Below are 12,028 nucleotides of genomic sequence, written 5' to 3' on the forward strand. Positions count from 1 at the left end.
AAGGATCTTTCCCTGCAGATGCCAAAGAACAGGGAAAGATCACTTGACCACACAACAGTGCTGCAGGAAAAAGGTACTTGGAGGATAAAAAAAAAAATAAAAAATACAGTGGCATGATAAATGATTTATATGAATGAATTATGGCAATTAATGCATCTCTGTTTAGTATCATTTTAATCCATTAGCAGTATACGAGATAACAAGCAAAAGTGGCCTACGCATTTCTCTCAAACAGGTTTTGTTTAAGCAAAACATTTTTTTTTACAAAAGATTTGAACAAATGGTTTTGTGATGTAGTGTGTTTCACATGCTACTGCAAATAATTTATATATTGTGTCATATAGTATAAATATGATATACACAGAAAATCACTGGTTGTAGATTCTTCTTTGTTTCTAAGTATGTGCTTGGCTTGCTGAGGGGTTAACGAGCCCAGCTAAAGCAGGTCTGAGTAAATTGAGCTCTATTTGCCCTGGTTCACACTGATGGTTCACATCTCTAAACCCACTGTCTGCGACCTAAAGGTCTTTTCCATTTGAGCTCTCTGCTGGGTGATCTCTTCTATTTGGCTGGAGCAAGGTCCTTTGCAGCAGTACCAGGAGGTGCCATCATCCCTGGTGGGATACATGCGTGTATGACCTCCTGTAACTAAGAGGTCCATCTCTTCTAGTAAGCGCAATTTGGTTCATATGGTGGAGGATACGTCACCCATTTTTCACTTGGAGGAATTAGTGCACTCAGAATCTTGGCTTCCTTTTTCCTTGGATTTAGCATTTGTCCATTCATACGGACTGGACTTATTTTTTATATATTGCGCTGCACTTACTATTGTTTACAAATTTATATTCTAGGCATATGTGATTACCTATAGTGTTCAGCTTGCATTTTATCTGTGTCAGTTTAGTTTTGTTTGCGCTGATTGTTCCTTGTTTATATATAATTGTTTCTAAGTATGTTTAGTGAACTTAATATGGTAGTGAACTTAATATGTTTTTTTCATAGAGGCAAAAGCTTCTTGAACAGATTGGTGATGCAAAGCTTCCATTCGTTACTCCAAAAGATGAAACCTTCTATGAGCTGGTATGTAACTTTCTTTTTCTCTGCAAGCAGTCCTTCAGGTAATTAAACATCTGTAAGCCCTCGTTCACATTGAAGCGATTTGTCCTGCGATTTGACAGGTCAAATCGCTTGACAATTTGCAGCCTATTGCCGTCAATGGCACTGTTCCAAACGGGGCGACACTGTCTTTGCGGTGCCGCACCGATTTACAAAAGTAGTTCCTGCACTACTTTTGGCGATTTTGGGTTTGTCTTCAATAGACATCTGTGCATGAAGTGGCACAGATGTCAGCCAAGTAGCACCTAAAAGCGTTGTAACAAGGGGTTAAATTCGGTGTTACATCTATTCATAGGTTCATTCATATATTTACCCTTTCAGATATGTGGTCAGTAAATGCAAGGATTAAAACACACAACACAAAGAATGTAATAAAAAGTTTTACTTGGCTTCGATTAAAGATGTATTACAGATGATAGGATACAGGATAAATATAGCATATTCAATTCCAGGGGACCCCATAACTATTGAAAGGTCTGGAAGGTGATGGTCTGTTCAAACTCTAGGCACATTCATGTCCTTAGAAGAAATCCACTGGCCTTCTCTATTGGCTGACCTTTTAAAGGCTAGATGGAAGGCACAAAAAAGCTGGTTTTATCTGGTACTAACAATAGACTATCCATAATGGTCCCGAGACAATGTTACCTTCTGTGAGTGACCATATGTGAGATCAGAAACATACATTTTCATATATATATATATATATATATATATATATATATATATATATATATGCAATCACCTTAAAACTATTACCAAGTTTCTTGTAATTCAATAACTAAAGTTATATATGAATATAGACCCATACTACAAGCGTGCTGACCTACTACTTTGAAATCGTGCTACTTCAAGGGAAGTAGCATGATTTCAAAGTAGCATCAATGTGAACCAGGGCTAAATCTCCGGGAGAATCAACAATCCATAAAATGTCAATTAGCCTGAATGTTTTATGTAGATGTGTCTGGCCGATGCAGAATAACACTGACATATCACACAACTGACATATAATCACACACACAGGTTGGACTTGTGTCTTTTTTCAACCTCACCTACTATGTAACTATGTAGCACAAAGGAAGTTATTATTATTATTATTATTATTATTATTATTATTATTATACAGGATTTATATAGCGCCAACAGTTTACGCAGCACTTTACAATATAAAAGGGAGACAATACAGTTATAATACAATAAAATACAAGAGGATTAAGAAGTTGGGCATGAAATGTATGCTTCTCTATAGTCAAAAGCAAAACAAGAAACAGCACCAAAAATATTGATGGATGGTGGAGGATTATTAGTTAGAAATGCTGCCACTTGGTACTAGTGAAACACTAGTTAATACAATAATACAAACGCTGCTCCTTTCCCTTTTTATATGCTTCTCTATGCTTCTATATGCTGCTCTGCATTAATATATTTAGATGAAGCAAATAGATTTGTGATGCACCCATCTCTAATAACCATCTAAATGACTAGGGGTAGGGCCACATTTTCCATTAGACAAGTGCCTAGGGGTGCTTGTTCCCTCTATTTATTAAAGGCAATGTCCAGTCATATGAAAATATCCCTCAGTTACTTTCCCAGCATGTTGAAAGTATCCTGTATCTGTCTTCTTTTTTGCTTTATACTGTTTTATTATTAAGCAATAGTCAGTTTCCCATATCATTAGCCCGTTCAGACCTCCCACTACTTTTTTGGCAAATAAATTATGATCTTTTGGGTCAACAGACCTAAACTTATTGAGTTCCTACCTCCTGGTGCACACCCTCAGCCCATGAGACATGGAAGATGTGAGAGGATCATAGCAGGTTAAGTCTATTGGAGCTGCTTCCTGAAGGTAGGAGAAAATATTTAGGTTCCAGGGACGGTCACCACACAAAATATATGGGAAATATTGGCTCATAAAGAATAAATGATACATTATGAATTCATAATATAAACTATTATCTTTATATGTTGGGGGACTACAAATTAGCAATTTCATCAGAATTTAATTTCTGTGTTGGCAATCTACAAGCCAGCTCTGTTTTTCAGATTTATTTATTAGCAATATTTGTTCCTCGAACATTTCAACATTGTAACTAGCTTAAAATATTGCAGCTCTGAGGATTTTGTTTACTGAGTTAAAGCAGAGTTCCATCGACATATTACATATTTTTTTTCAAAAGCCATCTGCTGCTATTATCCTAATGTAATGCTGCATACACTATTCTCATTAATCGCGCCACTATATGTATTATTTTATTTCTAAAACTAACCTTAGATTTGTATGTGTTGAGCGGTTCCACCTTGCTAGTGGGCATGCAAAGCCCACTAGGATATTCTTCCGGGATATGTTGCTGCTGAATAACCAGCATGCACCGCCCGATCATGCGCATTAGAACAAACTCACAGCACAGGAAACTGCTCTGGTTGCCATCACAACGGGCAGTGTTGCAGGAAGTGCCCACCCTGTTGTTATGGCAACCAAGATAATAATGAGAATCGCTGATGCCGACTGACTCCTGGGAATTATGACAAACCCGTCCCAGGAGCCAGTGCACAGCTGGATATTGCGCACATAACCATGAATGAGAGAGACAAGGAAGTGGTGAAGAATGTCTTAGAAAGAAGGTAAAGAAATTGCTGAAAAAAAAAATGCCTATTGCAGAGTATGTCAGGGTCTAAAGCGGATGATGTGGAGTTCGAAAAGTGGGTGGAACTCCGCTTTAAATCATACATCTTTACATACTATTAGGGACTGTTATTCCTGTGATTGCAACCTTTTCTCCGCATTGTACACCACTGGTTACAGTTACATATCCAATACCCACAGTTGATCCAGACGAAGGCTAAAAATAAAACCCTAATAAAGCATGATTTAATCTGCTCCGGTAAGGGAAAAATTCCTTCCTGATCCCCCAAGAGGCAATCATATATTCCCTGGATCAACTTCACCTATAAATATTAGTATCCAGTTATATTCTGTGCATTTATGAAAGGATGTAGGCTTTTCTTAAAACAACCTACTGAGCTGGCCTGAACCACCTCTTGAGGGATTCGATTCCGCATTTTTACAGCTCTTAGTTTGAAGAAGCCTTTCTTTTTTTGAAGATTAACTCTTTTTTCCTCCATGCATAAAGAGTGCCCTTTGTCCTTTGTGATGACCTTAAAGTAAATAACTCTACACCAAGTTCACTATATGGACCACTTATTTATTTATACATGTTGATCGTACCCCCCTTAATCTCCTCTTCTCAAGTGAAAATAAATTCAGTTTAACTAATATTTCCTCATAGCTGAGCTCCTTCATGCCTTTTATCAGTATGATTGCCCTTCTCTGCTTTTTCTCCAGTTCCCCAATATATTTTTGTGAACTGGTGACCAAATCAGAACTACATATTCCACATAAGGTCTTACTAATGATTTGTACAGGGGCAAAATGATGTCTCTCTCTCTCTCTCTCTGCAGTTCATACCTCTCTTAATACAAGAAAGGATTTTGCTTGCTTTGGAAACTGCAGCTTGGCATTGCATGCTATTATTAAGCTTATGATCTACCAGAACACCACAATTGTTTTCTTTCTCCACAATGGATTTCCCAAGTTGTACCCCCCCCCCCAGTATGTATGCTGCATGGATATTTTTAGCCCCCACGTGCATTGCTGTACATTTATCAACATTAAACCTCATTTGCCAAACAGTTGCTCAAATAAACAGTGCATTGAGGTTGGCTTGTAAGTTGGAGACATCCTGTAGAATGTTATTCCACTGCATAGCTTGGCATCTTCTGCAAAGACTGAAATAATACGTTTGTTACCAGACCCTATATAATTTATAAATACGTTAAAATATAAGGGCCGGACATAACCTTAGACCATTCAGTGTATGAATTATTAACAACTACTCTCTGAATATGGTCTTTTAGCCAATTTGCTGTCCATTTTACAAAGTTTTTTTTTTTTTAACTATTATTATTCTTTATTGAAAGTATTTTTGTACATAACAACAGTCAAGACATATCTTTGAACAACATAGTGCCAGCGGTCACCAATAGGCGATTGGATCTAGCAAGACGAGGCATTATATTAACAACATATGGAATAGGGGGTGGGGTGGTAGGGTGAGGGAGAAGATAAAAGGAAGGATGGGGGTATGAAAAAGAGAAGCATGTATATATATATATATATATATATATATATATATATATATATATATATATATATAAGGAAATAATCTTGCGAGCCACAATAATCCAATTCCTTATGAAGAACCAACTTGAATTAAAATACCCAGCTGCAAACGCAGATCACGTATTCATGGTCGTGCATTAAATATAAATGAAAAATTGTGCTGCGCTTAGGTGTGCTTCATATGTGTCCATTCACCATAGTGATACCATAAATAATAAAAAATATATATAAAAATACATATAAATTGTAATTATATTATCTTTTAAAGTGTGATGAGCAAATACTCTAAATCTATATTGAGCCCTGCATACATAAATAAATACATAAATATATCAAAAAAGTGCAAAAAAATATATCTCCATGAGATCAATCTATAATAAATAGGAAAAAATGTGCACTAAAAACAGCATACAGCATAAAGTGATACATGCAATAGACTCAAATGTATCCATATAAGTGATAGGTGATAATTAAATCCACATGATCCTTGTTTGTGAAAAAGTCCTCCAACAAGACTTCATATGCCAGTGTTCAAAGAAAAAGTTCCTTATGTGCAAAGAGTGTTCACAAGATAAACAAACATCCAGTGGCTATGTCAAAGTGCCATAAACATGCCGTGATGTGCCTCGGTGACCCCCAAAGTGGTTGCGCTCACCTTAGAGCGTGTGACACAGTGTTCAGCTGCGTCAAAACATGCTATGGAGCCACCCCTGGGCTCAGTATGGTTAGTAATAAAACAACCTCCAATCAGGCTCTCTATGGCTCCATAGGCATCATCCCCAAAAAGATAAAAAGGACTATATAGTGTGATATCGCCAAAAGATTTTATTAAAAAATATACCCAATCCCCACACTGGGGTACTCACATTTCTCAGGTGCTACTGTGTTACCACACAATACAGGTTCAACCAGCGCTAATCGGCGTGCTGCGGGGTATTGGATTCTCACAATCCAGCTCTGTATATATATACATATATATATCTATATCTATCTATAGATATATATCTATATCTATAGATAGATATATATATATATATATATATATATATATATATATATATATATATATATATATATATATAGATATAGCTATATCTATATATATATATATATATATATATATATATATATATATATACATATAGATCTAGATATAGATCTATCTATATAGATAGATATATCTATATAGATAGATCTATATCTAGATATAGATATATATATATATATATATATATATATATATATATATATACCAACAACATGTATAAACAGTACCATTAAGCATCATATTAGGTCTGCATCTTGGTTATAGAGATATGAGAAACAATGTAGAAAAAAATTATAAAAATGACTTGTCCCATGTAAATAAGTGTCAAACTCTGGTCAGGGGTGAAGATTGGTTTTATCAAGGCCTAGTCATGCTTCTGTCATCCAGGGTCCAGCATGCCCAGTTTTTGTGAAAAGAGGTAGTTTTGCCCTGTATCCATACAAACATTTGCTCAAAGGTAGCATGAGCGTTTAAAAAGTTTGACTCTAGTAAGAGATGGAGCAAGGTCTGATTTCCAGGCACTGGCCAGGGATCTCCTGGCAGCAATTAGCAGGTGAGTGATGAAGACTTGGCCATATATCCACTCAGATGCCGAAAAGAGCTAATTTTGGTGTCATCGGACGAGTTACTCCAGTAATAGAGGTGATTAAGGCAAATATCTCTGTCCAGAAAGCTGCAATCTTTGGGCAGTACCACCAGATGTGACTAATGGACCCTATGCACCTACATTTCCTCCAGCATAATGGGGATAGGGCGCCAGGGTAGCGGTTCACTAATATTTGTGGTGTGAGGTACCATCTGTGTACAACTTTTTGAGTTGTTTCCCAGTGTGATATGCAGCGAGACATTTTCTTGGGTTGTTGGATGCTTTTCGCCATTGTTGTGGTGTGTATGTAGTTCTTAAGTCATGTTCCTATAACTTCATGGCTGGTAGTTTGTCCGGGGGTGCCTTAGAACACAAGGCTGTGTATAACAGTGAGATCTTTTTTCAGAATTGAATAGCGAGTAGATTGAGTTTAGTAGTGGGTCATCCCTTTTTTTAAAGTGGAAAGGGAGTGCCAAATTTGTAAGTATTTATAAAAGTCTTTGAGATATGTCAAATGACTCAGGTTGAACTGGATGCACTGGTGTCTTTATTCAACCTTACTAACTATGCAACTATGTAACTTGGTAATGTCCTGGAAAGAGAGCATCTGTTGATCAAATAGTTGAAACACTCGTTTGAGACCCCTGTTTGTCCAGGAGGTGATGTCCATGTCCAGGATCATCAGGGATAGTGAAGAAAGCGGAGTATTTGAGTCAAACAGTTTGTGATTTTTATTAGAAAGCTTTAAAACATAGAGCCAAGTTCAGAGGGTAGTGTTGGCTGTGCCCAGAAAGGATCTGGGAATTTTGCAGGTGAGCGTAGTGGCTCCAAGCAGTGCTTGGAGGTCACAGGAAAGAGCTTGTTGCTCAGTTTGAATCCATCTCTGGTCATTAGAAGGCGACCACCAGAATTTAGTTTGGTCCTTTACAGAAGCCGTGTAGTATTTGGCAAGATCAGGTGCACCCAGTCACGCATTAGAGACAGGTGTATACATTGACTCCTTACACACTCTTGCTCTTTTATTGTTCAATATAAAAAGGTGTTCACTATTTTTTGCAAGGTCTTAAGATTAGCTGCCAATATAGGAAGGGGAATTGTCCTAAAAAATATATAGTACATGTGAGAGGATTAACATTTTGGTAAGAGCTAGTTTTCCTGCCCATGATACTTTGACTTTAGAGAGGTTGGAAAGTTTACTGAGCAAGAGTGAGTAAGTAGTCCTGAAGATATGTCTTCCTGGGGATGTCCGTTTGATACCTAAGTATGTTATTTGAGAGAAGTGCGCCCATGAGAAGGAGAACACTGACAAGACTTATTTGTAATGATAGAGAAAGTTGTAGTCACAGCATAGATTTAGACTCATTTACTTTATACAGGGATATTGATCCAAACTATTTTAAAATGTGTTGGAGGGCAGGGATAGAGGAGAGAGGGTCTGTTAGAGTGAGAAGAATGTCATCTGCATGTAACCCGATTGTATGTTCTTCTTGTCCAATTGTTAGGCCTTTTATTGCTGAACAAGCACGGATGGACTCTGCCAACGGCTCAATAACTAGTGCGAAGATGAGAGGGGATAGTGGGCATCCCTGCCTGGTGCCATTTGTGATGGTGAATGGGTGTGACAACATACCTGAGATCCATACTTTAGTGCATGGATTAGAGTACAAGGCTAGAATGGCTTGTCCAAACAGTCCTGTGAGCCCAAACTTATTCAGCCCCAATGTACTCGTCCAAACGTTGATATCTGGGAAGGCCTTTATAGTATTCATTACTATATCCATCTGGGCCATGAGATTTATTGGCGGGTAGAGTGTGGATGACTTTCAGGACTTTCTCAGTAGTGAAGGGTGTTGCTAGCGAGGTTTGTTGTGAAGAGGACAGTGAGGGATGCTCCATCACCTCCAAAAAAGCTTTTCTGTGACTTTCTGTAGGGGGTTGGAAGTCTTGTGCCTCTTGAAGGTTATAACATAAAATTTGCTAAAGGCATTGGCTCTTTCTAATGGATTACTGATAGTTCCTTTGTTTGGGTCATTAAGGGAGGATACACTGGGCTTCCTCATAGACTGTGTAAGTTGCCTGGCTAGCAGGGTGCCCACTTTATTTGCTTGGGTGTAAAAATTTAGTCTGGACTTTTTAAGGGCATGAAGACAGTTGGCAAGTTTGCCTCAATGTGTCAAGCGTTTGAGCTGTGGTTGCATCTAGCATTGTTTTATGTTCTAGGATTTGAATCTGAGTCAGTAGATCTGAGACCTCTTTGGTTCTCCTCCTTTTCACGAATGCACCCATCTTAATCAAAATGCCTCTCATGGCAGCTTTGTGTGAGTTCCATAACCCATACTTATTTATGTCCTCTGTTACATTCAGCTGGAAGAAATTAATTCTTGTTCGATCTGGTCCTTGTATCTAGGATTTGTAAGAAGAGAGGTGTTCAAACGCCAAAGAGACATATTCTTTTTGAACAGGGATACAAACATTTCTAGGGAGACAGGAGCATGGTCGGACCAAGTAATAGAGTCTACTTCTGTCTTAGAAATGTAAATACGTTTATCTGCAAGAAACAGATCAATCCTCAAATAAGAAAGTTGTGGCTTAGAAAATAATTTATAATCCCTTTCATTCTCACGTAAACATCTCCTGGCGTCAAAAAGATCTGTGTCAGAAATAAAGGAAGAGAGTGTAGATTGCGTGCCTTATTGGTGGAATCCAGAATGGGGTTTTGGGTGTCGTTGAAATCCCTGCAAATCTCAAAAACATGAGCGTTGACGCGAGTTAGCTGCATATAGATTAATCAGAGTGATTTGGGTGTTATTTATGGTGGCCTGTAGTAAAATAAAGCACCCAGTTGGGTCAGAGTAGGAGGAATGTAACTGAAATTGCACAGAGTGCTTGATGGCTATCATAACCCCTTTTGATTTATTATCAGCGTTGGCGAAAAAAGGGTGGAGGTTTAGATTGCTTAAAACGGGTCTCCTAGACGCATAACATATCTGTGTGGAGGTGTGTGGCTTCCTTACATAAAACCGATCGTTTATAGGGCGTATTAAGGCCCTTGGCCTTTATGGAGGTGATTTTAACCATATTTCAGTAATATGATGCCTGGAGATGTCTAAAGAGGGACTAATACCAGATGCATATAAGAAAAGAGGGCGGCCCAATACATCTCAGTACTTCAACTTAGAGATGAGTGTAAACACAAAGGCTAACATTGCAATACAGATATAAAAAGCTATGGAGTAATTGTTTTTTTTTTTTTTTTCAAGAAAATTTTTATTGAGTTTTACAGCTTTACAAAGTATATGTAACATACATCTCAATCTGGGAGTTTACAAACTTATAACATATATGCCGTTTCCATAGTAATCCGCTGTTGCCGGACGGCAGTTAAACAATTCTAATGAGAGAATTTGTAGTTCAAAAAAATAATAATTAGAATTCCCGAACCTAAAGCATTAGAGTAGATCTGAGATGTTGTGTCTAGAAGGGGAGGTCTGTAGGGAAGCAACAGTCACATCAGTAAATGGTAAGGGAAAAAACCCCGGTTCCATTCACCCCTAAAGGGACCATCGCTGTAAATGGGTCAGGAAAGAAGTTGGTAGGTAAGTGGGACCTTTAACTAAGGAGCCATGTGGGTTAGGAAGTGGTTCCACTGGGTGACCGGGTTCGTTGCATACGAGTGTTGGGAAAGGCAGGTTGACAGAGGTGATTACAAGCCTATGTCACATGTGTGTAAGATGGGAGAGTATGCTCAGGAGGATCAGTGTCCATTGTATCTGTGAGAAGGGTGAGGGTAAGGACCTAAATGACGCGGGGAGAGGGAAGTAGGAAGGAACAGGGGGTAGGCGGCTCAGCGGAATCAGGGATTCAGGATTGTGATACATATGCGCTCAGTGTGGTGTGTGTGAAGAAGATGTAGGCTGAGTGGTCTGTGTGGGAGATTGACGGAAGTGTAGCCAGCTTTCCCAGGTGGTGTTGAATTTGGTAGGGTTATCGTTGGCTTGGCAGATAAGAGTCTCCATCTCTGCTATTTTATCTACCCTCCAAATCCAGTCTTGAACCGTGGGGGGCGACGTATTCCTCCAAAGAGCGGGGATGCATAGATTAGCCGCATTGATTAAATGTATGGTAAGCGATTTTTTGTAGGATCCCGATGAGACAGGTGTGTGGTGGAGTAGAAATCTTTCGAGCGTGAATGCCTGTGAATAAGTGGATATTTGAGCAATCAACCGGTGGATTGCCCGCCAGAATGGCTGAATGAGGCTGCAATTCCATCATATGTGCAATAGGATGCCTTTGGTGGAACCGCACCTCCAACAAGTTGGGGGAATGGTTGGGTAAAAGTGGTGAACCCTGTCAGGTGTTCTGTACCACTTAGAGAACACTTTATATCTGTTTTCTTGTGTTGAGACGTTTATAGAACCCTTGTGCATGAGGGTGAAGATGGAATCCCATTCCTGTGGGGAAAGGTCCAATGGGAGGTCTGATTCCCATTGCTGTACTAGTTTGTCATTTTTGACCACGTGTTGTGAGAACAAGAGAGAATAAGTGGCGGATATCAGATGACCCTGGGGTTCGGTGTTGAGGCAAATGAGTTCCAGTGGGGTGTGGTCTCTGCTGTAGGGGGAATCCCTGCCATGTGTTTGAAGAAAATGTCTCAGTTGCAGGTATTTAAAGAAAGGTAAGTGATAGTTAGTGTCGAGTCGAGTTCTGTATGAGAGAGTAGCGAGCCATTTCGGAAACAGCTATGGGCCCTTACTGGAGTGGTGGCCGTGTCTTGGGCAGAGTCTGTATGCAATAGACCCGGGGGGGATTCTGGGTTGTTGTCTAGTGGAGTCATGGGACCCACTGTTGGAAGCATGTGAAGTGTTTTGCAAACCCTTTTGAAGATCGTAAGGGTGGCGCTAATGGATGGGTGGGACGAGAAAGCTTCTGGTATGTGTCTACTATTAACCCATGGAGAGTTGACAATCGGCAGATTCGCAAATGAGTCCTCTAATTCTACCCACTCTTTGGCCGGGCGGTGTTTGTGCCAGTCTACCAGTCTAGTTAAGTGGCAAGCCCAATGGTATTTTAGGAGATCTGGGAGTCCCAGGCCCCCTAATTG

The 12,028-nt window shown here is 39.1% G+C and overlaps 1 protein-coding gene across 2 annotated transcripts in view; it reads left to right on the forward strand.

Moving 5' to 3' along the window:
• The window catches only part of FTO (FTO alpha-ketoglutarate dependent dioxygenase), an 802,194-nt gene that overhangs the window by 116,239 nt on the left and 673,927 nt on the right, over positions 1-12,028 (forward strand). For both annotated transcript variants that reach the window (XM_073605012.1, XM_073605013.1), the window contains exon 2: positions 1,003-1,080. In XM_073605012.1, coding sequence (XP_073461113.1) covers positions 1,003-1,080 — 78 coding nt within the window. The remainder of the gene's footprint in view (positions 1-1,002; positions 1,081-12,028) is intronic.

Source organism: Aquarana catesbeiana, linkage group LG11, assembly GCF_042186555.1.
Source record: "Aquarana catesbeiana isolate 2022-GZ linkage group LG11, ASM4218655v1, whole genome shotgun sequence".
Lineage (NCBI taxonomy): Eukaryota > Metazoa > Chordata > Amphibia > Anura > Ranidae > Aquarana > Aquarana catesbeiana.